At 39.4% G+C, this 27,168-nt stretch overlaps 1 protein-coding gene across 1 annotated transcript in view; it reads left to right on the top strand.

Moving 5' to 3' along the window:
- The window catches only part of MPDZ (multiple PDZ domain crumbs cell polarity complex component), a gene marked incomplete at both ends in the record, with an annotated part of 89,765 nt that overhangs the window by 7,113 nt on the left and 55,484 nt on the right, over positions 1-27,168 (top strand). The window contains 13 exons of the mRNA XM_082013293.1: positions 4,526-4,747; positions 5,700-5,839; positions 7,868-8,081; positions 9,973-10,101; positions 11,290-11,493; positions 14,499-14,613; positions 17,034-17,122; positions 18,821-19,016; positions 20,340-20,429; positions 22,419-22,498; positions 23,218-23,364; positions 25,714-25,881; positions 26,857-27,042. Coding sequence (XP_081869419.1) covers positions 4,526-4,747; positions 5,700-5,839; positions 7,868-8,081; positions 9,973-10,101; positions 11,290-11,493; positions 14,499-14,613; positions 17,034-17,122; positions 18,821-19,016; positions 20,340-20,429; positions 22,419-22,498; positions 23,218-23,364; positions 25,714-25,881; positions 26,857-27,042 — 1,980 coding nt within the window. The remainder of the gene's footprint in view (positions 1-4,525; positions 4,748-5,699; positions 5,840-7,867; positions 8,082-9,972; positions 10,102-11,289; positions 11,494-14,498; positions 14,614-17,033; positions 17,123-18,820; positions 19,017-20,339; positions 20,430-22,418; positions 22,499-23,217; positions 23,365-25,713; positions 25,882-26,856; positions 27,043-27,168) is intronic.

Raw genomic sequence — 27,168 nt, 5'->3', positions numbered from 1 at the left:
CAACAAGGTTGCTCAGAGCCCCATCCCGCCTGACCTGGAATGTTTCCAGGGATGGGGCATTTACCAGCTCTCAGGGCAACCTGTGCCAGTGTTTCACCACCCTCGTTGTGAAAAATTTCTTACTTATATCTAGTCTAAATCTACCCTCTTTTAGCTCAAAACTATTACCCCTTGTCCTATCACAACAGGCCCTGCTAAAAAGTCTGTCCCCATCTTTCTTATAAGCCCCCTTTAAGTACTGGAAGGCTGCAGTAAAGTCTCCCTGGAGCCTTCTATTCTCCAGGCTGAACAACCCCAACTCTCTCAGCCTTTCTTCACAGGTGAGGTGTTCCATTGCTTTGATCACTTTTGTGGCCTCCTCTGGACCCTCTCCAACAGGCCCATGTCTTTCCTGTGCTGAGGGCTCCAGAGCTGGACACAGCACTCCAGGTGGGGTCTCACCAGAGCAGAGGGGCAGAATGCCCTCGCTCGACCTGCTGGCCATGTTTATTTGGGTGCAGCCCAGGATATGGCTGGTCTTCTGGGCTGTGGGCACACATTGCCGGCTCATGTCCAGCTTTTCATCTACCAGTGCCCCAAGTCCTTCTCGGCAGGGCTGCTCTCAATCCCTTCATCCCCCAGACTGTATTGATAGTGGGGGTTGCCATGACCCAGGTGCAGGCCCTTTCACTTGACCGTGTTGAACCTCATGAATTTCACACGGGCCCATGCCTCAAGCTTGTCCAGGTCCCTCTGGATGGCATCCCGTCCCTCAGGTGTGTCAGCCGCACCACTCAGCTTGGTGTTGTCTGCAGACTTGCTGAGGGTGCACTCGGATCTCACTGCCTGTGTCACTGGTGCAGATATGAAACAGTACTGGTCCCAGTTTGGACCCCTGAGGGATGCCAGTTCTCACCGATCTCCTTCTGGACATCTGAGTGGGAGAGGTTAGTCAATTTCTGTATGTTTGCAGTGATGTCCTAGCTCACACAAGTATGCAGAAGGGATGAAATGTCAGCCTGAGAAGGTGGGCATTGTATTGCCAGCTTGAACAGGATTTTGTCTATGAAAACATACAGTGTAGAACTAAAATATGAATTGGCCTGGTGCTACTTCTATTTTGGCATTGGGATATGTGAGTTTTGTACCGGAGAGAAAAACATGAATTCCTAAGGAGACTGTCATATCTTAATGGAAGAACTCTTTCAAACTTACCTAGAGAAGAAAATGGTGATACTGGGCACATGTTCACCTGGAAGCTAATGTGCCAGTCATGGCTAGCCTGCAGTTCAAACATTACAGACAGTAAAATGAGCTGCCTAAAGCAATCCTCTGTTAAGCAATACTAGCAGAACATAAACAGAACATAGTACAGGATGGGCACAGAGCTCCTCTGCATTCTGAAGGTTATGCTGTATAGGACATTGAGTAGTACAAGAAGTATTTTAGATTCAGAGAAAGCATATAATACAATTCATCATAAGGGCAATGTGTCAAACTCAATAACCTTTTATTTTTGGCATGTAGCTCTGTTTTTTTTTCCTTGCTGTTTGTGCATACAGGAAAGTGTTTTATTGTATATTAGAGAAAAACAATATAATGATGTAAACACCCTTGGTATCATTCATAATATTCTAAAAATGTCAAATTTTAGGATTACTGTGGCTTGCTTGATCCACTTTTTGTGCATTGAATCATTTTTCCAGTGTTGCTGCCTGCTCCCTACATGTTTCTGTGTCAAGGAATGCTCTAGATACAGGTTAGACATTGACTTTTTATCCAGAGAGAGGTTTCACAGACTGGAATTGTGCCTGTGTTAAGTCTGCACACCAAGTGGTAACATGGAAAGAACTTAATGTGAAATTTACAAAGCAAGGTGAAAGCCTGCATTGCTCACCCTCTGTAAAGCAGAGGGTTTCTAGCTTTCTGTATATCGTCTCAAATTTTGCTCTTAGCATTGTTGTATGATTTTTCTTCTTTTCCCTTTTTTGTCTTAGAAGATGACTGCACACTCCATTCAAAGTGGAGAATTCATGCACAGTTGGTTTTTATAGGACTTACCAGTAATACCAGTGACCCTTCTCCTCCTGCCATTCTGAAAGATGAAACCTCAGGAAGGTCTTGCTATACTAAAAGGGTCCCGAGACAGAGTAATGCTGTGTTTGGAACGGTGCTCAATGAAACTGAAGGCATTTCATGTATTTAATCTAGGTTTAATCGTATTGACTGGAGTCATTACCACTCTCAGCTGCTGAGTGTTGTCTACTTAGTTTGAGGTTACCACTCTATAGGCTGCACTGCAGAGGTTATGTGGGCTCTCACTAATCTACACTGGGCAAAATCAGTAGGTTTTGCTCGTGCTGTGCTGTTAACTTTTTTAGGCTAACCTTCCTGGCTTTGCCTGAGCAGGTGATGAGTTCTGTAGTGACTCCTTCACCAAGCAAGCTCTGAGGATGGTAACCTTCACCAAGAAGGGTAGTTCAGTGCTATTTTCTCCAATGAGCACTACAATTTAGAAAATGAACGTATATCCATGACTTACTAACTTTTGTGGTGTAAGATCCATATACTATGGCTTTTGAGCGCACATGAAAAGTAGCTTGGGTTTGCGCCTCATATATTCTTAGGCTGCTACATCTTGCTGTGGAAATGTAAAAATGTTCTTATATATAAGCAGTGCAAGACTGGCTAATTATAGTGGTGCCAGATACTCTTAAAAACGATAATTTGACCCATAACAATTTTTTGTGAGAAGGAACATGCCAGTGGGATGTATAGGAAGATTTGAAGGTGGAGGAAAACAAGAAATTCACACTCATTGAGCAAGTTCAGTGATATTCTTTTATACATTGAAATGGATGATGCTGGGAGAGTGGAAGTGAATTAACCTATTATATGGACTCATACAGATAAGAAACAGTGTGGCATAGGCTTTGTTTCAAATTCATGCATATAATGTAAGGAGAAATCTTGCGTTCACAGAAGGGCAGAATTTGATTATGTCTCTGGGTGTTTTTACATGTAATGAACTGTGAAACAAGGCTTATCTACCTGTGCCTTACATGGTTGCTGAAATGACTGTATGTTATTAAAGAAAGTGCATGTGTGCACACTTTAGTCATAATGATTTGTTTGAAACATAGACCAAGTGATTCCTCACAAATATGGACAATCGAATGTAATCACTGTGTGATGGAAATCACTAATTTCCAAACATCCTGGTTTTCCTCTTTCCATTTTTTTTATGGCCAAGCAAGCTCAGTGCTGTTGAGGACTTTTCTTCTCAGTGCTGTCTTGCGGTATTTTTTCTGTAACTTGAGGATCTTCCAAGGCACATAAGGTGTTCAACAAACGATGTTTGTTCTATTATATTTTCCTAAAGCCCCCCAGATGAGAAGAAATTGTGTGATGGAGAACAATTGACTTTTTAATGACTGGACTGTTGGGAGAATGATATAATAAACCTAATGGAAGTAGCATGCTTAAACAGTTGAGATTGGTGCAGTAGAGATTTTAGAATACATTTGCACTTTTGAAATTTTTTGTTGATACTTGAAGTTGAAAAATAAGGCTTCAAGGAAGGGGAATCCCAGTCTTTCGTATTGTGCTGCAGAATACTAGAAAATTTTCACTGTAAAACTATGAAAAATATTTGAGGCTGCAATATTGTGGTCCTAAATTGTGGTTAGCATGACAGGCAAGTATGAAACAGATCGATGTGGAGTAAATCGGTGCCTATTAAGAGTCAACAGGCAAGTGGGACAGTAGCCAGTTGAGGGCTCCTGCTTCACCTGAGCTTTATACCACCACCAGCCATTCATTAGATTGGTTGGCAGAGACCTGCTTGGAAATAGGTGATGTACTACGGCTGGGCAAAGTGGAGAATTTTCTTATTTTCTCTCCCTCTCCAAGAGAAGTGTATTGTCAAAGCTGTCTATGTAAAGGTTCATCTGTGGTTTTCAGAAGTCTAGTAATTTTGTATTTATTCATTATTTTGGTATATGTAATACATATAATATCAGATATATATAATATCAATTACTCAGTAATTTTGTATTTAATTATAGCTCATGTAGGGAGTCATGTTGGCAGCCGTAGTGCATAGTGATACAGAAACCCTGATTAGTGAAATTTGCTTCCTACGTAGCTGGTGAGGTTTCTTTCTTTCTTCATCGAAGTACCTGTACTTTTTTTTAATTTTCTTGTAAAATACTTGATTTTTTAAAAAATACTCATACTGTAGAAAAACTGTTCATAATTGTGTTGGAGAACTTCAAGCTCCTATATTGTTATGAACAAAAGAACTTTAGGCAGAGTATGGAAAATAATTTTATGATTATTCTCACCAATGTCTTTCATGTTTTATGCTGATAATTCACAACTTCACAGTGATTATAAATATTAATTTTTATTTTTAGAATGTCTTTAAAATTGCAAATTGGGATTTCAAATATTTTCTAACAAGCAATTAGACTATTATAATGCTTTTGGATAAGGACGAGGTTTCTGCTGTGTCTAAATCTGTGTTGCCATCAATCTTTTACAGGTAAATGTTACATCTTCCGTACATTCCTCTGGTGAATTCCCCCAGCTTCTCCATCATGGTGTGAATATGGGGTCCTTGCCACATAATGAGTCATATTTGTTGGCTCAGCAGAATGGCAGCCCAGCTAATGTGCTAGAAGCATCGATGAGATCCATTACTCCTCAGATTAATGGGAAGCCCTCTAGTGATGACTTTGAGCAGCTGATCAGAAGTATGTCCCAGGTGAGCATGTTACCTGGTAACCACAAAATGTGGATCACTGGTTATCTGGAAAATTGAAATACATGTATGCTTATGTAAAAGCAATTGAGTTATTAAGGAAATCAGAGCTATGTAAAACAAAAATAACCTTTTAATTTGAGGAACAAGTGTTAAGAGAGAAAACAGTTGGAAAAGCAGCCTTGACATTGTCACTGCTGAGTTATTGCCCTTAGCTGGGCAGTGTGCCTCTCACAGATCAGCATGCCATTATCTTTCTGTGCTCATTGTAGAAGTGCTGCTCTGTACATGAGGGAGATGCTTTGTTAGAGCATGCTCTTGTATGCGTAACTAATGAAAGTTAGTTCTGTGACTTGCTTGGAAATCAGATGGAAAATTCCTTTTTGGCCTTGCTACGCATTGTTCTGTAATCTTACTGCTTTCTGGTGGTAGGCAGAAATGGTGTACGAGTCCCTGCAGTGTCTGGAGCTGGGGATGGCCAGGCATATATTCTAGCATTTTTCTAATTAACCTGTAATAGAGCTAGATAGGGGAAGTCGTCTGCTTTTCTCCTGGAGAGCCTTTTGCACAGTCCTACTTTTTCCCTCTTTCTGAAATTCATCCTCTTTTTCTAGTTCTGCTTAAGAGTTGGCCTGTACCTTCTAAAATTTTGTAGAAATATGTCCTAGTTTGGTCACTAGTAAGTCTAAACTCTGTGTATTTAGCTGTTGTTTCCTGATTTCCTCTTCCGGGCTGTGATAATCTTTATTTCTCAAATCTTTCATAATTGCCACTGTTCTGTATGATAGTGAGAAATTGGTACTGAACAACTGTGTTTCAGTTACTAGCTAGTGTAGCCTTGTCCAGCGGTAGCAGTCAAATTAGTACTCATTTCTAAGTTGTTTACCACATGCATTAATGCTGCTTTTCAGTGTTTTTAACATTTGTACCCTTTTTTTTTCCTTCTACTGAACAGGGTCGTCTTGTTGAAACCATCGAGCTTATTAAACCTTCGAGTGGTGGTCTGGGCTTCAGTGTCGTGGGACTCAAGAGTGAAAACAGGGGAGAACTAGGAATATTTGTGCAAGAAATCCAGGAAGGAAGTGTGGCACATAGGTAAAATAACTACAGGAGTATTTTACTGTACCAAGTGTTAACATGACGCTGCAATTTAGTTGTGTTATTGCTGTTGTTTTTGTGGTACGAGGGCACATTTCTCTTGTATTCTAAGCCGTACATCATAGCAGATTTAAAATTTCTTAGCACTACAATATACCTAATGTTGGAACAGGGTGGCATGTGATATGTTCTGAATTTCTAGAAACTACATCTGTATTTTATTTGTGGTTTGCTTATAATATCTCCTTTCCAACAGGGAAAACAGGGAGGTTGCTGTTCTGTGTTGTGGCTTTTAAAGCTGAAATATGGATTTTGCTATCCTTGAATGCAGTGAAAAATGATTTCGTGCAAAAAAATTGGTTGTAACTAGCAGGATTTTTTATTAGGTAGGGTCCCACTGACCAGGTGTGAAATCCAGCTTTTAAATCAAGCAAAGCTTGAGCTAAAGTTGTTGGATTCTTAAAAAAAGATACTCCGCTGATGTTACCAGAAACTCAGCAATAATAACTTGCCAAAAGTATGCTTTGGACTTAGTCCTGATTCCGCAAGTAGCGTTGAGAGAAACAGATTTCTGCTGAAGAACAACCTGACGAAACAAACGAACTCAGTGGTGAATGGCAGCAGCACGGGTTCACTGTGGACTGGTGGGGTGTATCACTGTGTGTGGATTTGCTGATCAGGATCCTGGCCACAGCTGCTTCATGGTGTACCCCGTATGTTGCATGGGGTGGCTGAGTCATCTGGGTGCTATTTCTCACTGTGCTGTAGGGAGAAATTTTCTCATTATTTCTGGTCTGAACGCTGTGCTTTTAACAGAAGGCAGAGCGTGGCCTACAGAGTTAATTCAGTTACGAAAAGTGGCATGCTCTGTGTCATTACAGTTTTTTTTAATCTGCCTGAATTCCACTTTTTTTTTTTCCCTTCAAGTCTTTGCTTCTACTTTTCTTATTCCATGGAGTTCAGACCTATCTTTACTGAATCAGGCCCTGCCTAATTCACTGGCTAGAAGAGAAATATTCAACAACTGTTACAGGGCTCATAAATTATAAAGGCCCTGGCAGTAATAGGTCTTCAAGAGGACTCTGAAAAACAGTTCAAATTCACAAGCAAAAATACTACAGGTTGAAGCTAAATAGTGTTTTTCCTGAATGCTGTTGAGTACCTTGGCTTCTACACCCCGGGTGCTCACAAAAGCTGCTGTAATAGCGATCCTTGTTTTTGGTGCTGCCCTTTGTTTTCAAAGCATTGTCATTTTGGGGTCTTGAAGAAAAGACTCCAGAGTTTTTGCTGTTTTGTTGCAGAAGCAGTGGAAACGGTGGAAGTGGCAGAGGGTAACTGATCTGTGTAGACTTCATACACTTCCTTTGAAGTAGGTCTGGGCAAGGGCTCAGTGTGTAATTTTACAGTAGTGCTTCCCTTGTCAGAAAGTGAAGAATTATTTTTTAATCTATTCAGGGCTTTTTCCCCCCTCATTTAAAAGGGATCTGTTTTATCATTTTCTTTCTGTCTCTCTGCCGCCCCTTCTTTTTTCATACCGCCCCCCCCCCCCCCCGGTTTTGTGCAAAACAAAATTTGTTCCGTAACATCTTGGTGAAAGCATGTTCCACTCCACGGTTTGATGAATATTCAGAATGAGTGTACCGAACAAAGTGGAGCACTTGGTCTGTTAAGCAAGAGGCTCAAAGTCAAGAATAAACATAAGTTCCCAGGCTATGGTTGGGAGTGACTGAGATCTAATATGCTTAGTCTCACATGGGGGTACAGGGAGAAGAAAGCTAGCTAGGGGGTAGTAGCCAGGGAAGAGTGGCAGTGGGATTAACTTCAAAGGAAGCGATCACCAGCGTGCCTCATCAGCTCCCTTCAGCAAAACTGCAGGGAGAGATTAAAAAGTGGGGGGAACAGAGAACAGGTTATTAAAAATACTGGAAAATTGTCATAATATTGTAATTTCTGTAGCAGCACTTCTTCGTTTTTTCTTGTTTGTTTATTTTGTCATCCCCTTCCCTGTTTACACATATGTGACAGAGATGGAAAGCTGAAGGAAGCAGATCAAATCCTTGCTATTAATGGACAAGCCCTTGATCAGACAATTACACATCAACAGGCTATCAGCATTCTACAGAAAGCAAAAGATAATGTGCAGCTAGTTGTGGCCAGGGGCACATGCCCTCAGCTCATCAGTCCTGTAGTTTCCCGGTCTCCATCTGCTGCTAGCACAGTTTCAGCCCATTCCAACCCGGTGAGTATACCCCACATGTCTTATGTATTCAGTTCTGGTCATGTATGCACTTACTGCATCTTGTATTTTGAGACTTTTTTTGTAACTTATATGTACATTTCCTTCAACAGTTCTTGAGGTTTTTCCTCTGTTTATCTTTGTTGTACCTTTTCCCATGCAAAGAGTAGAAAATATTCAGGCTTGCTGGGGGAATCTTGATCTTGGACGTATTCCTTCTTCCCATTTGCCAAATTCTTTTTATGCAGCAATACAAGTACAGCATGTTTACCTTACTTTATGAAGCTGTATTCTGAGGTAGCAGTAAAGAGGATCTTTGAGGCATTGCAGTCTAATCTGCAGCACCAGCTCATGGGTGCTTCTCTGTTTGTTTCTCTGTTGTCTGTTAGTGGTAGGGCTCAAGTAGAGCAACAAAAGACAGCCATCAGAATGCCATGTGTAGGACACACTTTAGGACCCCCAGAAAACAGCTCTGCGACGTTTTCTTTTTTTTTGAAAGCTTTTGCACATCTGAGTGTAGAGAACATAGCTCAGAAACATGTTGATACTCCCCGCACTTTCTCTTCCTGGTATCTTACTCACGTAATGGCTTTTTCTGTCATGCAGCGGCCTATCCGACTTCTGTAGGTTTTGCTGTTCAGTCATCTGTGGCTGCTCTTTAAGGGAGTCAATAATGGGAAGTATATGGAGCAATCAGTCTGGGAAGAGGAGCTATTTTAGCGTTTATTTTAATCTTTAGCATATAACCTTTAGTGAAGAATTTCATAATTATTCTTCTGTGTCAGGAATAAAGCTGATTGGCCTAACTTTTCCTGTCAGCACATAGGAGAGGCCTGCTCTTTTCCAGTATTCCTGTGACACATGTCTTTCTCTACGTGATTGCCTCTGAACAGCTTCTCTTGCTTGAAAAAAGTTTTCCTTTCAAACCTGCCACAGCTCCTTCTGTTTTTTTTTATGCTTGCCTTTCCCTGTTCTTGTGTTCCCTTTGCTTTCAAATACTGGGGGGAAGGCAGCTTATCTGAAGCTGTTCTTCCTTCAGGCTTTGCTTGGTTATCATTGGTTTACATTAAGACTGTTGTTTCCCAAACAGGTATGACAGGGCTTTGAATTTGCAGTACTTTGATTATTCCAAAATAAAGACTTATTTTCAAGATCCTACCTCGTGGAGCACCGTCTGTGGTTTTAAATTTCAGATGAGTTTACGGTGTGGTTTGTCTTCAGGAGAAATGATACCAGGAGCTTCCAGTCATCCCTCCAATACCGCCCCATGCGAGTGAGCTAGCCTTTGCCTTTCTTTCAGAGCAGTTTTGCTCCTGTCAGAACATGAAGCCTGCCATCAGAGCTACTTCATTCCAGTGCTGTTGACTTCAGACAGCCCAGAAATCTTTGTTACACAGGAGGCATTTCTGCTAATGTGTACCTTGCAGTACCTGGTGCTACTTTCTCCCTTAACCTCAGCATTGGGTTTATGCTTCCTCCTGCGCTTCGTCATAATGGCCGATGTGAACATGCAGTTATCTGAAGATTTCAATTTCTAGTCCCATGACATTTCCTAGTAGTGGCATTTTTCTCACTGACTGCAATGGGGCATTGAGGTGGACAGTCCTAGGTTGCTGCTTAAATTAATTTAGCAAGTTCTTGAAAGGCCTGACTCGCTACCCAGCTCTGGTTTGTACCAGAGAAATTCCAGCTGTTACGGAATGAGCAATTTATTCCTTAAATATTATGTAATCTTATACCTAATAGTAATTGTTAGAAAGGTCCCATATTTCCATCTTCCTCCCACCTTCCTTTATTCAAAAACGTAGCCAGAAAATATGAGAAAATATTTTGCAAGTTTTGATACATATGTCCTTATTTTAATCATTTGCAAGCTCATATTTTTTCCTTTTAGGTTCACTGGCAGCATGTGGAGACCATTGAGCTGGTGAATGATGGCTCAGGTCTGGGATTTGGGATAGTGGGAGGAAAATCAACTGGAGTGATTGTTAAAACCATCCTCCCAGGAGGTGTGGCTGATCAGGTAAATTCAACCTGCCCTTCTGTTTACCATTTGGAAAGATGTGAAGTTACTGTTTACTTTTATAATCATGCTAAGCAGTGGTAGCTTTATTCCTTTTAACTGTAAAAAGGAGAGAGCAAGTAGTGAAATTTATCCTCAGTTAAAGGTGTGTTTAGTGTAGGGGATCTGTGCTAATGTAAAAGCTGGATTAGTCTCTAAATCACGTTTTCAAACCTGTTACGTTATACATGTGGCATGGATGCATTTGGACTCATAATTCTTTCATGAATATACTGGTTGTAATCCGGGACACACACACCCCCCAAACACTTACTTGCTCTGCCCTGACAGCTAAGAATAGCACCTGCTTCTCTCCACTGGGCTTACTGAAGCTTGGAGCAGGCATGTGGCTTCATGTATCTGCTTCCAGAAACGAGCTGTGCTCCTGCCTGAACAGCTCATGCAAATTGAATTTGGTGATCACAGCTCAATGCAGGCTTGTCTAGGGCTGCGTTAATGATGGTCAAGGATTGAACAGGTGAAGAGACTGGTCAATTTTCTAACCACAGAAGTGGTGGCCTGATAACAGGGCCTGGAGATGCATGGACAGGATTTACTGCGGCAATCTTTTCCTGAGCAGGTGGATGGGTTCCTTCTACAGACTTGACTCTTTAATACTTTTCATATGGGCTAAATTAATGTGAAGCTTTTTTATTGATTGAAGGAGAGTACGTCAGTGTAAAGCAATATACATAACTGGATCACAGTAAGGGAGAAATGTATTTTATTTTGAAGTTATAGTTAGTCCTGAGGACCAGTTTTTAAATAGAATTGCAAAGCTGAATACGTTTCTGTGCTGTCTTTTGGAAGTGTGTTTGGAAATGAAACCTGAAGTTCTCTAATCTCCATGCAGTTGTTAAAAACCAGTAGGTAGTTGCCATAACTATAAGCATTTTTTTCTGTGACTCAAGTGACTGACTGCTTGTAAAAGGATGTCCTGGATATTTCTGGGGCGATTTCTAGTAAAATTAGTGTGCCATTAGGCAACCTACTTTTCTTCTCCATGTTACCAGGATATTGACTTGGCACCCAAAAAAAGTCAGCTGGTTGATATGTCTTAAAAGTGACTAAAGCTAGTTGTATGGTATGTGGGAGGAATGGCAGGATGCTAATAGATTTTTTTTTTTTTAATCACTGTCCTTCCTCCAGCATGGGAGATTGTGTAGTGGAGACCACATCTTGAAAATTGGTGATACAGACCTAGCTGGAATGAGCAGTGAGCAGGTGGCACAAGTTCTGAGGCAGTGTGGAAATCGAGTGAAACTGGTAATTGCAAGAGGTCCTATTGAGGAGCTGCCTCCACCAGCAGTCCCTCCAGGTACACCAGTACCCATCTGCACATCAGAGAAACATGTAAGCAACAGTGAATGTACTTAACTCATGGCAAACTTTTACTTCAAACCTCCTTTTCTTTTAACAGCTGTTTGAATGTCTTTTGCACTTACGTTCTCAAAAGCCAGGATTTTCTTTCCCAGTAGCAGTGTTCTCAGCTGACAGTATGAGAGAATTTAAATGTCATGAGTCCACAACACAAGGAACTATATGCTTGAAGCCTTTTGGGATCAAGGCTTAGAACTTCCATAAGTATGATCTGAATAATGCCTAGTTCTGTTTTGCTTGTGATTTTGCAGTAGTACATTGAGAACAACTGAAGCCATGCAGTCTTTTCTTTAGACAGAGCACGCTAGCCCTACAGCATTTCTCTGTCTGCCAGTTCTTTTTGTCTCCAGGAGCATTTCTTATTTCTATATCATTGCAGCCGTCCATCAGACAGTTCCTCCCTCTGCCAACCAGCACGCAGATGCTGCTTCTTTCCTAGATCACCTGACATTGCTCATTTGCTAGACATCATCCAAAAAATGTCAGCCAGCTGATAACCTGTATTCCCCTGTTGATGCTTGTACTCTCTGTGCCATTACTCCTCTACAACTGTCAGCCACTTAAAAAATGCTGTAAATATTATCATGTCCTGTCAGCTCAAAACTGCTACAAAATAGGTCATGTGCATGTTTGCAACAAAACCTGGTTTCATGGGAGTCAGGAACAGTAGTGATTTGTAACATATAGCTATGATCAGATACATATAAATATGAATACATGGAATAAGTGAATGAGAGAAGAAAAGGGGGTTCTTTTTGAGCCTACAGATAGAATTTATGCCTTACAAAGAATTTTTTGTTTCATGTTTTCCTGTTGTTTTTCTAGACATTTTCTTCCCAGTTACAAATTACATTTCAGATAGGTCACTTTGGAAGAAAAAACACCTTAATAATTTTTGAATGATTACCATTGTTTTGCATCTGTCCACTGTAGTGGTATCTGTGGAAAACAAACATATATCCATCCCCTCTTTTGTGGCTATAAGACAAAGAAAGTTAATCTCAACATGGAGTCTTTGAGCATCTAAGAAGAGACTGGTAACTTTTGTGTCTCTACAGCACTGAGAGGCATGAAAATGTGGCTGTATTTTAGATAAAGGGATCAATATTTATCCTTATTATTATTTATCAGAAAGGCGTCAGTCTCAAAAGAGAAGCCGAATTCGATAATTTAATCTGTGTATATTTCTTCAGTATTTGCCTTTCTGAGGTTATATGATACAACATTGAAGGCCGTGTCTGCAGCTGCAGGATGTGTAGGATTTCTAGTACTGAATAAACAGCTCAAAGCCATCAAGTATCAAAATTTTACTTCTTTGCCACCTTCTGCTCCATTTCCATCCTTTTCAATACTTCATTCCTGGTACATACCTCCTGGCAGGAGGCAGACTATTTTTAAACTGTTTCTGCTTGCACAGTTGTCTTCTTGGAGGGAGCACCAGTTAATGGTGCTGCAAGCCTCATTGATTTGGGTCTGAAGTGAAGATGATGGTGGGAACAGCTTGGTTTGTCTGTTTCTTCCTGGCAAATACAGGGTGGGTGAAGACTTTATGATGATCTTAAAGCTATTAGTGAGAGCAGAATGGCTTTCCAAAATGGGCACGTCTCATCATGTTCCCTTTAGATGTCTATCCCATAAAAATTCATGAGGTTATAGAAATGGGCGCATTACCTGTGGCCAAAATAATCCCATGTTATCAAGCAAACAGGTAGTTAAAGCAGTATAAAATAATTTTTCTTGTGTTTGACTGTGGTTTTGGGTGGAGTTGTTCAGATAAAGAACTGAAGTCAGATTCTCTTTTGGTAAATAGCATCATACTTTTTTTTTTTTGGCACATGCATACTCATCTTAGTCAAACTGGGTTTAGTTAGTATCTGCCTGGTTGCTGTATTAGCACTTTAAAAAATATTAGCTGCTATTTTTCATGCAGAAGAGACAGAATAAAATAGGAGTATATATAAATATATATATATAAAAAATATATATATAAAATAGCAGGATCTCGATAGATTTGTACTATATTTATGAATTCCTATTTTAAATATGTGCATAAATGCCCATATAAATACAATGAAATTGAAGCCTTGTGTATGTAATCACATACTGATGCACCAGTTACAGAAGTGGCTAGTAACTGTTTTAGATAGATGGAAAATGAAAAATTTTTAAAAAACCACTTTTAAAAGTTGAAATTAAGTTTTATAAGTTTATTTTTTTTTTCTTTTAATACAAAAGCAATATTGTTGAAATGGGATTTTAATATGTATTGTAGTTTCATTAACAATAAATAAATTAATTCATTACCCCCAAAATTCTTTGTTATTGAAATTCAGAGGGTTGTAGTAGATGTTAGCAGAGATTTTCATTATTTAACTAGCTGGAAGTGTAATTGCTACTTTCTAGAACAGAATTTTTAAGTCTTTCACAACCCAAGAGACTTAATTGCCTCACTAGTGATAGTTTTTATTATGTTCTAAACTGGCATGCGTAGGAAAAAAATAGCTATAGTTACTGAACAGGAATTTAAACAAATAGAATACAAAAGATAATTTTGATCTTTTTTTCTTCTTTTTAATAACACAGCAGTCTAAAGCTGGTTCTGATGAGGTCCCAGAAGGGCAGCAAGCTACATATTCTAATGTTTAAGCATGGTTTGTGTAACTTACGGTACAAGAGGTTCATTGTTCAATTTGTACAAATTTCACCAGACACTTTAGTCATCAAATAATGATTTTATGGGTTAGAGGGTAATATCCCAGGGGCAGCAGGGCGGGGAGGTCATGACCTGCATTGCTTTACAGTGAAGAATGTTACCTATGTCTAGTTTCTCTGCTGAACACCAAATAAGAGCAAAAGCAATGTTGGTACTTTCTTATTTACATTTGTGTCTAATTTTACATGTCAATGACATCAAAGAACATGGTGGATCTCTAAAGAAAAAAAAAAAGCTTCCTTTCTAATCATGCTTTTCTTATTAGGCAGATGCTTCTGTTGGTAACTGTGAAGATGGGGAGAAATTTAATGTTGAACTCACTAAAAACAACCAGGGATTAGGAATAACTATTGCTGGTTATATTGGAGACAAAACGTCAGGTAATGAACGATTTCTGCAGTTTACTATACAATCTGTTGTGTACTATGGTACATGTGCATCCAAGACTTAATTTTAGTTTTGGTATAGCGTCTCTAAAAAAACCCTTGACCATCTAAAATATTTTTGAAGTTTGTAAAGAAAAAAGAATTTTATTCCTTTTGTGAGAAGGACATTCAGATTAGAAGCAATTAGTTTTATTATGAAATCCCACCTCAGCATTTCTAAATTAGTTTTTGTATTCACTCTTAGCTAAAGCTTGTGCATATACGTTTTTGCAAAACATTTCTAAAATAGATTGAGCCATTTTTGTTAGAATTAGCTGGGCTTTTTAAATTACATTTTCATTTTTAAAAGGCTCTTGCAAGATAATACGTTAGTATTTTGAGTAGTTTTAGGAATTACTGGTGTTATTTTTTTAAGCTGTGTGTAGTAGTGCTGGCAGATGAAGAATTCCTTAGTGACTTCTGGAAATAATAAATGTTGACCTGTGGGTTGTTGCAGTCAATAAGTAAGTTCATTCAAATAATTACATTGAACTGTGTTCCTGTATAGTTGTGTATTTTTACTTTGTAAATTCCACTACATTTTTCAGAAAATTGATCCAGAACTCAGGCCTCTCTAGGGAGGATTTGGCAAATGCAGTACTGCTAGGAAGGGACAGTTGTCAAATGTGTTATAAAACTTCTCGGAGAGCTGTTGGTTTGACTTTTACACATGTATGTATTGTTAGAAGTATGTATGGATAGATATATCCCACATTATTGGCAGTTCATAGACATAATTTGTTGGCTTTGAGAGGCTGGACTAAATTTTAACAATCAGTTCCATAGGACGGAATAGTCACAGTTTGAGTAAATCCACTCTTCAACAGCTTCAAGATGAATCTTTAAAAGGCAAATTAAATTATAGAACCCGTGATAGATCTGATAAGTGTATTTTAACTGATTTAGTGTTGGAGTCACTAATTGCTAATCTTTGATTTTAAATTAGCGTGCTGCATGTAACTGCATCAGAAAATGTTCTTGCATTAGGAGCTACTTGGGCATCTCACTTAATTTTGTGACTTAAATCTTAGTTGAACAATTTTGCTGTTAAGGAAGCAGCAATAAAGTACTGGACAACAAGATCTGCGTCTGAATCTTTCATGAATGACAAATACCAACTTGTCATGTTACCATACGGCTGTTAGAAGATATAAAAACCCTTGGAAGTTTTTAAGACTTAATTAAGACTATTAAGCCATTTAGTTATTCACAAAACCTGGTAAAACAACAAATTAAGAACAAACAGAAAAAAATTGTCAGTGTTGTGACTTAACTGTGTTTTTAATCTTATTCTTTCTAAGCTGAATATAGTCATTAGACCAAAACATAGATTTAGCCCTCCTTCTTGCTAACTTTTGTCATATTGAGGCCCAGTAAAAGATGAGTTTCACGTCTGCAAAGGCAGTGGGGTGTCTTGACAGCTGTTAAAACCCATTTTGTAGTGGATTATCTTCCCATCAAGTGTATTCATTTAACAGATTTGGAAGATGTGTTGAGAGAAAGTAGATTCTGTTAAGATTTCTGATACCAGTGTTAACAGGCTTGTGACCCTCAGACCTGATTTCATGCCAGTTCATGCTAGTATTTTTCTTGATTTCATGTATACTTTGCAAAATGTGTATGTATGAACTCCATAGATGTTCAGCTTACTGAGCTGTTGAAGTTGTTTTAAATTCTAGTGTGTTTTTCCTGAAATTGTTTTCTTTTTTACAATGTCCATTCTGTAGATGTTTTATATAAAAGACTTTTTCTTCTGATTCAAAATCAGTAACGGTTTAAAATGGTTCTGTTTTGGGGTTTGGATTTTTTTTTTCTTTTGTCTTTTTTTTAATTGGATCAAATACCGGCAGTTGTAGTTGAAAGATGATTCAGATGTTAACTTGTAGTCATACTTGCTTATATTTTCTGCATTGGTTATCCAAGCATGCATTTTCTTAAGCGAGATATTAAGTATATAGAAAATACAGAATTTACCAGGTTAGTGTACTCAAACTGAATTTTCTGTCCTGCAGTTTTAAATCTGACCAAGAGTCAAAGATACGTTTTTTTAATTGATGTTGGTTTCAACATTTAGTTAACATCTGTTAGAATATTTCTTCATTTGCAGCAACAGTTGGGAATTCGGCATTGTAAGATTTTGAATGAAATCTGGTCCAATGCAAGCTGATATTAATCAGGCTCATCCATTAGGAAAATAACAATATATGTGTTTTGCTTAAAGCATGTATTTTCTTGATGATTCTTTCCTTATCTTACCTGGAGATTGTGTTTTCTTTCTTTTTCTCCCATTGTCTGGTGGCGTTAGCTGGAGATTGTTGCATTATTTAAATTGTTTCTTAATAATTAATTTAATTTTCTCTGTTTCTTCATTGCAGAACCTTCTGGTATCTTTGTGAAAAGCATTACAAAAGGCAGTGCTGTTGAACATGATGGCAGAATCCATGTGGGAGATCAAATTATAGTTGTAAGTAAACAGAAAAAAATGAGATCACTTGTCTGCAAAACTCTGCTTCTTTAAGTTGTAAAGAAATTCTCGTATAGTACTTGTTTAAAACATTTAAGATTGGTGTTGAAGTGGTGAGTCCTTTTTTTGACTGAATGTTCAATCACAGTATCTTTTTGATTATGCTACCTTATTATAACTTGTGATACTTACACACGTACAACACAGATGTTTTTTTTTTATCTTATCAGCAGGAGCTGTGAGACTGCTTAGTAAAGGCAGAGTTTCAAAGTTTGATTCAAACTAAGCAACTTTTCAAAATGATTTTTAAAAATAGGTCATAGTTTTAGATGTTCAGAGAAAGAAGAAAATATTTTCACTCATAAAATGTTAGTTGTGTGCTGAAAATAAAGTCATGAATACAGGAACTGTGGTCTTGTGGCTGTCATAGATCTGTCCTTGCATTTGTGTGAAGGCAGCACTAAGATCAAGTTATGTCTGTCTCCAAGTCCAAATGTGCTTGCATGTTTGTATGTGGAAGTATATATGGTTGTCATAATTACTTAAATGCTGAGTATGAATGGCTAAAATTGATTATTCCAAAGTTTGATTTCTTATTCTACTGCAGATGCCAAAGGAGAAAATATTTGAATGACCTCAGATGAAAGAATGATAATTTTTTAAATACGGTTTGCTTAAATGTGGAGGAAAAATTAAATAAACACAGCTCATTTTTAGTTACTTTATATTTAGAAGAGCAACAAACTTGGAAGAAGTTCAGAAAGCGGAACTAAAATGATTTTAAGGGTCAGGGAGGTGTCATTCTTCATGCAGGAGGAATTAAAATAATAGAATATACGTGTTTTTACAGATAGACTGAAACAGCTACAGGAGTCAAGGAATATAGTATTGTTAGAAGTATTTCAGAAGTTAAAGGCACTGAGAGGGGAGACAGAGAAACAATAGGAGGATACAGAGTTTGCAGAGAGGATGAGAATAAAAAGTGGCATGTACTAGGATAATGAGATGAAATTAAGCAATGCCAAAGTCTTGAGTTTCAGAAAAAGAACATGAGTTAATGAGGTAATGGGGTAGCTTCAAGCAGAAGAGGCCAAAGTTTTGTTCCTTAAAATAGTAAAATGATGGACCAGAGTTAACATTCGGCTGGCTGGGACAGTGTTTTGTTGAGAAATTGGACTTCATGGTGTTCAATAGTAGACTTCACTGTGTCTGATGTTAGGTGGCCTCAGGACGGCTGTGCTCTGTAGTTCTTCCTACCACACTGGATGTGTCTCTTTTCACCCTCCCCTCCCCAGCTCTCCTGTCCATGGCTGTGTTGGTTTATTCACCCAGTATTTTCTCCTCTGAGGTGAGGATGGCTGAAGCTGTCGAGCAGGCAGGCTGCACAACATGCCCTACACAGCACATGCTGTGTTCTTTCCCACCTCACAGAGCAGATGTGGCTGGCCCCCTATGGTGGGCGCCCAAAGCCCTTCTCCCTACTTTGCTGTGGTACTGATTGTTACCGAGCTGTGGAGTACTCCAGCGAAAGTGCTTAGTGTTGTTCAGTCCTCCTGGTTTTTTTTCTTGTCCCTCCGCTCGCTTTGTGCTGAGGCTAACAGATGCTGAGAGCTCACCATATTATTTTGCCCTGGACATTGGTTTATTTTTTTTTTCTGGGTGGTGTCTTGAGGGCTGAAAAGCTGCTTAATCTTGCAGGTGGATGGAACAAATCTTCAGGGTTTTACTAACCAGCAAGCAGTTGACGTTTTGCGGCACACGGGACAAACGGTTCGGCTCACTTTGATCAGAAGAGGTCTTAAGCAGGAAAATCATATTCAGCCCCAGGAGGACTTCAGTGCTGCTGTTGAGAAGGACTTACTGTTCCAAACAATGGATAGTAGCACAGCCAAAGGTAATTAAAACTGTCTTTGCTTTAAAGCTGGCTTGAAACATTTTTCTTCTCAGTTGCAAACTGGAAATAAAGTGGGCCAGATTCATTGTGTGTAGCTATTACTCATGGCAGAGCTGTTGTACGTGAGGGGAGAATTTGGCCTACTATGGTTTGATTAATCTTTTAGACACAGTGGTATTATTTGCTAAATTGTCAGAGCAAGTGTTGAAAGCTCTCCACGGCATTGCAGTTCTGGCTGAACTGCTTCAAGACTTTGATCCTGCAAATCTTCAAATAGTAAGAAGGCAGTGAATGTTTTATTTGTGCTCAAGGGTGAGAGCATTCAAGAGCAAGCAAAGAGATACCCTCCACAACAAGCAAAAGCAAGTCTCAGTTCCTGTCACTCTTGCATGTCAGTGTGACAAGCTCAAGATAGGAGAGGAGTGGCTGGTATCTAGAGGTTATTAATAACCTGATAGGGAATTAACTGTATATGTGTACAAAGTTCAGAAGTCAATTACCAATATTAATTTTGCTGTTGATGAAATTAGTGCAGCTTAATTGTATACTGTGCACATGTTGAAGTATATGTGCCAGATCTTGAAAGTCAAGTGTTTTTGAACAGAATATCTGCCCAGAGGCTGGATGCACAAACAGATTTTTTTCAGCTATTTGTGTTATAGGTTGATGTCAGCAGAAGTATATCACAACTTACAGACTGAGGCATAAACCCCACCTCACACAAGATTTTGAAAGACTCAGTAGTGTGTTGTCTGTATGTCATCCTCTCATTCCCACCTTTAGCAAAAATTTCAGAGGAAAAGCTCAGAATGTGCTGTTTGTCTAGCCTAGAGGTGTTCAAGACAGCTGACAGCCAGCAACATACCTAACAGAACTCTGTGGTAGGAGAGGCTTTCTACAAATGAAAAGTCTGTCAGGTATGCAGGTCTCCAAGTCTGTAGCATTTTCGTTTTTCAGTGTCAGCTTCCTGAATTGCACAAAGGAAGGAAGAGGAAGGGAAGCAAAAAAGGTAATACAAGAGTGCTAAAGAATGTTATATTTAACTTTTCATTCAATTATAAAGATGCAGCTACTGATAGTTGTGCGCTTTTTTTTTTCCCTTGTTTCATTGAAAAACTCACTGGAGAAGGCAAAGCATTAACAGAAGACAAAATGTATTTAAAATACGGCATTTCTTCTGGGCCCCTCATGCCAGATTGTATTTGCCAAATGTAGATCCTCTGAAGTCCAGTGGAAAAGAGAGTCAGTGGGCTTGCCTGTGGGCTTGATGGATATTACAACACATAAAATAGCTGAAAAGGCTGCTGCTTCTTCTTTTTCCAGATAACAGTGAAACAGAACAGGGATCCCCGTCACTGCCATGCAGTGCCAGTGTGGTAAATACTGGCGAGGACATGAAACAACAGGAAACAGGTTCTCAATGTTTAATTCTGTGAAAATGCATTTGGGTGTGCTTATACAAAGATCAGGTGTTTTGTGTGCCTTTCTGTCTCCTGTGTGCTGTGTAGCTGAGGTACAGCTATAAAGTGAAAGTAATCATACATGTCAGCATGTACTCTTGAGTGCTGTAAGATCATCGACTACTGCATGTGTCTGAAAATAATTATGTGTCAAAGATGTTATATGAAGCAGTCTGCTTTTGCTGACATGCTCAGTCCTCTTTTTAGTCTAGTTTTGTATTTCTACTCCTTTTAGTCTAGTTGTGTATTAAACTTTTTCCGTCCTCATTCTCCAACATGCCTTAACTTTCCAACTGCCTGCAGCTGCCCAGCTGCAGTTCCAGGACTTCAACCGCTTCTGATAAACTTCCTTTTCCCAAATTCCTGAGCTCGTATTCATTTCAATCTGTGTTCTCTGATAATGTTTGAAATCCAGTCAGTTCTGGTGCACTGATATGCTCTGACTTTTCTCATACTTCTTGTGGAAATTCTTATTTTCTAATGGGTATTTTCCTTTCCCTCTTGATCTGTTAGGCCACTGTGCTGCATTTCAGAAGTCCTATGTGATGGTATGTTTTCTGTATTGAGACAGCACTTGGATGTGTTTTCTAACATATTCCTGCTTACAGAACTAGAGGGGAACTGAAAAGCATCACCCATATGAATTCTGTGATATGTATCTTTTCATAACTTATTGCTTTCAATTATCCTGGGTAGCTGAAGAATTTCCTTTTAACACCTTTCCTTCAGATACTGCAGGGACTCTGCTTTGGGGAAAGTGTTGTCATTTTTGAATGCCCCAGAACACCTGGCTTTAGATTTAAAACACTGTCTGAGGCTGTTAGTCACTTTAAATACTTACTAAAAGTCAGTGGGAATTGGGAACTTAATCTTGTAATGAAGATTCTAGTCTTTACCTGAGATGAGCATTCAAACCTGAAGAGTTTATTTTGATACTTACTGTAGGCACAGCATAGACCACAGAACTTGAATATGTAGTGTCCTGTTAAATCTGCTGTGTTGGCTGGCTGCTGTACCTAAATACTGCTTTTTATTGTTTCCTGCCTTAGAATCTAAACAGTATGAATGAGGGGAAAATGAACAGGAGTAAAGCATTTCTCTGTTTTTCAACGTGCAGATAAACATTCAGTCAATATAAGAGTTGCTGCAGTTTGCTGAATAGCCTGTTCACAGGCATCGTTACTTTTCTCTCCTCCTTCCCTTCGAATTTCATTGCTTCTCTTTAGCTATTAGAACTATTTCTTACTGTATGTGTGCACATATATGAATCTAACCCACCGGGGGGGCGGTGGGGGGCAGAGAAAAAGAGCTAGGATTTGTGTTCTCTCACTGCCCTCCAGGGCCTACAGTTTCAAAAAAATCTTTTACAGTTGTGCTTACAGTTTTGAAAGTACAAAACCTTCAGAATTTGTTTGAAAACTTTCTTTGGACACTCTCTGTAAAATGCAGGGTCTGTCCAAAATGATCTGTATGCAGTATGACATATGTAAGTATTTCAGCTATCATTCTGAAGCAGTCTGATCAACCCACATACAGTCTGGTTTAACAAGTGCCCAAGACGTGCATATAACGTTTTCCTTTGCTTTGTGCCCATTATCTTGCAAAGTTACAGTAAATTCACTCAACACTGAGGGTAGTTTAAATATGTGTCCTTTCTTCTGAGCTGTGCACACCAGACCTTTTGACTGAGCTTCATGTCTTTCAAAATACATGGTTATTTTGCAGGGGGGGAATATAATACTGTTGTGCAAATTTTTCCTCTGGTAAACCCAAGCGTTGTGAGACAAAGCAGGCTTGGCTTTTTAGTCATATTTAGGAGAGTTCTGGCATCATGGGAATGATTAGGTAGTCTTGCATGGTTTATCAGTTTTAACTTTATCAGTTACAGGAATAGACAGGATGTTTTGCTTGTTGTCACAGTAATCTCAGACATAACTTTTAGATTTCCAGATAACTACTGCAGAAGAAGCAGTTACGAAGGCAAAGTGGCAGAGGATTATGGGTTCGAATTATGAAATAGTGGTAGGTAGACTTTGTTTACTGTTATTAAATGCCCTTTGAGCTGTCCACCTATTATGTTGTCAACATATAGAAATATATTTGTATTGTATTTGCTCCTTTATTTATAAAAATCATACTCATTAATCTCTTGAGATTTATTTTACTTTGATTTTAAATTTTTAATATAGATATGTACTTTTCTCTATTGATTTTCGCAAAGTAATCACAGGCTTCTTAGGTTACTGTGCCTATGAGTATTGTTTCACAGATTTACTAGCTTAGAGCTTCAAGAGGATAAATGTGTGTTAGAGAAAAAGTAATATTTGTGAAATTCAAAGCTTCCTTCATTAGCCAGAATTTGAAGCTAGTGCTTGAAACGTCCTACCATTCTGCATAGCAAATAAATTGTTGATGTAATGATCTACATAATGCAGAGCATGTTTACTGTAGATACAGTTGAAAAGCAGTATCTGAGTTTAGGACATTATTTCAAAATTACATTCCAGAGTAAAAGTATGTATTATTAGATATATTGTTGTCATGTACACTTTGCACTTGTTTATGCTGAAGTGGTATGTGATCAAAGTTTCAGTTTTTTCCTGATTGTCCCCATTACAAATGACAGTATTTCTGCTTTCTCACTTCTAGAATATTCACCTCATTGTATGTGAATTGAAACAGAAGGTAACAGGTACAGCTGTAAATATGTCAAAAGTAACAATTTCTTAATTTTATTTTAGGTGGCTATAGTTAACAAATTTAGTGAAAGCAGTGGGTTAGGGATAAGCCTTGAAGCTACAGTGGGACATCATTTCATCAGATCTATCTTACCGGAGGGGCCAGTGGGGCGAAGCGGCAAGCTGTTCAGTGGAGATGAGCTGTTGGAAGTAAGAGAACATACTACTTCATCTTAGTATGCATTCAGTAAGATTTTTGAGCAGTGACTTGCTTCTCACAGGTTATGACGTTGGGAATGTAGCATATCTAATTGCATACCAGCTGTAACCAGAAGTGCTCGAGCAGTCACTTCATATGTACTCGTGTATTTCATAGAATCATAGAATAATTTGTGTTGGAAGGGACCTTTAGACGGCATCTAGTCCAACCGCCCTGCAGTGAGCAGGGGACATCTTCCACTAGCTCAGCTTGCTCAGAGGCCCTTCCAAACTGACCTGGAATGTTTCCAGGATGGGGCATCTACCACCTCTCAGGGCAACCTGTGCCAGTGTTTCACCACTGTTGTTGTGAAAAATTTCTTCCTTCTATCTAGTCTAAATCTACCCTCTTTTAGTTTAAAACTATTACCCCTTGTCCTATCGCAACAGGCCCTGTTAAAAAATCTGTCCCCATCTTTCTGATAGGCCCCTTTAAGTACTGGAAGGCTGCAATAAGGTCTCCCCAGAGACTTTTCTTCTCTAGACTGAACAATCACAACTCTCTCAGCCTGTCCTTGTAGGAGGAGTGTTCCATCCCTCTGATCATTTTTGTGGCCCTCCTCTGACCTGCTCCAGCAGGTCCATGTATTTCCTGTGCTGAGGGCTCCAGAGCTGGATGCAGGACTCCAGGTGGGAGTAGAGGGGCAGAATCCCCTCCCTCGACCTGCTGGCCATGGTTCTTTGGATGCAGCCCGGGATACGGTTGGCCTTCTGGGCTGCAAGCGCACATAGCTGACTCATATCCAGCTTTTCGTCTACCAGCACCCCTAAGTCCTTCTCGGCAGGGCTGCTCTCAATTCCTTCATCCCCCAGCTTGTACTGATACTGGGGGTTGCCTTGATGCAGGTGCAGGCCCTTTCACTTGGCTGTGTTGAACCTCCTGAGGTTCACACGGGCCCATGCCTCAAGCTTGTCCAGGTCCCTCTGGATGGCATCCCGTCCCTCAGGTGTGTCAGCCGCACCACTCAGCTTGGTGTCATCTGCAGACTTGCTGAGGGTGCACTCGGATCTCACTGCCTGTGTCACTGGTGCAGATATTAAACAGTACTGGTCCCAATACGAACCCCTGAGGAACACCACTTGTCACCAATCTCCATCTGGACATTGAGCCATTGACCACTACCCTCTGGATGCGACCATCCAACCAATTCTTTATCCACCCAGCAGTCCACCCATCAATCCATCTCTCTCCAATTTAGAGAGAAGGGTGTTGTAGGGGACCATTTCAAAGGCCTTACAGAAGTCCAGATAGACAACGTGGGTAGCTCTTCTCTTGTCCACCAATATGGTCACTTCATCATAAAAGGCCACTAGTTTGGTCAGGCAGGACTTGCCCTTGGTGAAGCCATGCTGGCTGTCTCAAATCAGCTCCCTGTCCTCCATGTGCCTCAGCATAGCTTCTAGCAGGATCTGTTCCATGAACTTCCCAGGCACAGAGGTGAGGCTGACAGGTTGGTACTTCCCATGGTCCTCCTTGCTACCCTTTTTAAAAATGGGTGCAATGTTTCCCTTTTTCCAGTTCCCAGCAACTTCACCTGACTTCCAGGACTTTTCAAATATCATGGAGAGAGGCTTGGCAACTACATCAGCCAGCTCCCTCAGGAATCTGTAATGTCGTGTGCATGTTCAGGTTCCTCAGGTGGTCTTGAACCTGATCTTCTCTTACAGTGGCAGACACTTTGCTGCCCCGGTCCCCATCTTGCAGTCCATTCCCTCAAGAGGTGTGGGAAGAGAGACTGCCAGTGAAGACTAAGGCAAAGAAAGTCGTTGAGTACCTCAGCCTTCTTCTCATCTGTCGTTACCAGTCTGCCAGTCTGCTCATCATTCATTTATGTGAATGTATATGCTTACATGCATTTCTCAGCTCATAGCTGATTTTTCAGATACAGTTCAAGGTCACCAAAAAAGAATACCTAGGAAAAGCATTAAGATACAGTAAGTCCCTACGCAGTGAAGGGACTAAGTATATGTTTACGTTTCTAAATAATTTTCTTAAAATGTGAATTTGGTTCACAGTGAATAAAAGAAACATGAAGTGACAGAGTATGTGGTGTTTGTAGGGTGGTGTCATGCAATTTATGAGACTGTCCATTCAGTTCAAAACTTAACTTGGTGCTGATTCTGAGTACCAAATTGAGTAGAAATCAAGGCTTGACAATGTCCATTAGTGTGGTTATTTGTTTTTGTTTTATTTTTAAATGAGGTGATTAGTGAGCTGGGTTTTTTTTTACCCATTTTTGTTCATTGTACTGCTAAATACTGTGTGTACTTTTGAACACTGTGTATTCTTTATTTATTGAGGTGAATGAGATCTCTTTGCTTGGAGAAAACCACAAGGATGTGGTCAATATCTTGAAAGAACTGCCTATTAAAGTGACAATGGTGTGCTGTCGTCCAGTAGCTCCCCTCATCGCTCACCCAGAAGTACTGGAGAGTCTAAGTCTGTCTGACGTTCAGCTCACAGAAAAGGTATTTTGTCTTAAAAAGATTACTGAGAAAATCACCTTTTCCTTGAGAAAAAACATTTAAAGTTATTGTACAAGATTAGAAATAAGTTTTAATATTTTAGGACTTGGAACCAGATAAATAAAGTCAAATTATGTTCATCAACTGTATTGTAGGACACCAGAAGATGTCGCTCCCGGTAGGTCATGGGCAGAAATATTCTGGGACGGAGGTCTATCTACCAAAGTACTTAAATTCTGTTTTGCAGATGGGCTATGGGGGTATGGCAGATGGAACTGTGTGTTCTTTACAATCTGAATATATTTAATCTGGTTTTGAACTTTGCTTTCTGGGTTTGTGTTGCGAAGAACTGCATGTGCAATCAGTAGCGGACAACTTCTGTCACTCATAAGTGCAAAGTTCTGGGCAGCCTGATGTACTAAACATGTAGGAATGGCCTGCAGTATAGTATACAGAGCAATAGCATTTGTATGAAAAGAGACACAGTTAATTCTGAGTTCTGGGCAAGGCACCAAATTCAGCTTGTAGTTGCTGAGCTTTTCTGTGAAACCAAGGGAAGCGAAGAACATACATGCGTGTGTCTGTTTTTTCTTTTTTTAAATGTTCTCACTCTTGTCAGTGCTACTATGTTTAGATCAAGACATATTGTTAGACATACCATTTAATAACTGATGTTTCCTATATATTTGAATACATGCACACTGAAGTTTTCTGAAGTTTTTAGTTTGACAAAAATTCCATTGTGTAAATATTTTTTCCTGTGATTAATTTCATATACTTGCAGCATGGCTATTTTGTTATGAAGATATGTTCTGTGCTAGGTTTATCAGACTTGTTAACTCTGCTGAGCACTTGCACTTTCTCTGTGTTTAGAGACACATCACTTCGTTTTTATCTTGTTCTTTGTGAACAGAGTTTTGTCTTTGCAGATTCACAAACATATACGTTTTATTGGTGAACATTCACTGTATTTCTCAGGCTCACATAGACCTTGGATTCATTGGCTCGTCAGATACAGAGGGAACAGCTTTGGAAATAGCTGACGAGGGTCAGAGTATGGAAGAGGTGCAAAGCTCGTCTTTGGCGATGTGGGAAACAGAAGTACAGCACATTGAGCTGGAGAAAGGGAGTATAGGACTTGGATTTAGCATATTGGACTACCAGGTAACTTCTGCCCTCCTTTCTTTGAGTAGAAGACAAAATACTTTGTATTGTTTCGATCTCACAATATGATCTAAATATGTATTTTATGGGTAAATGTTAATGGGAACAAAGCAATATAGTAAAGCT

The sequence above is a fragment of the Phaethon aethereus genome (assembly GCF_964289735.1).
Source record: "Phaethon aethereus genome assembly, chromosome: Z".
NCBI classification, from domain to species: domain Eukaryota; kingdom Metazoa; phylum Chordata; class Aves; order Phaethontiformes; family Phaethontidae; genus Phaethon; species Phaethon aethereus.
This window is presented reverse-complemented; position numbering and strand designations above follow the sequence as displayed.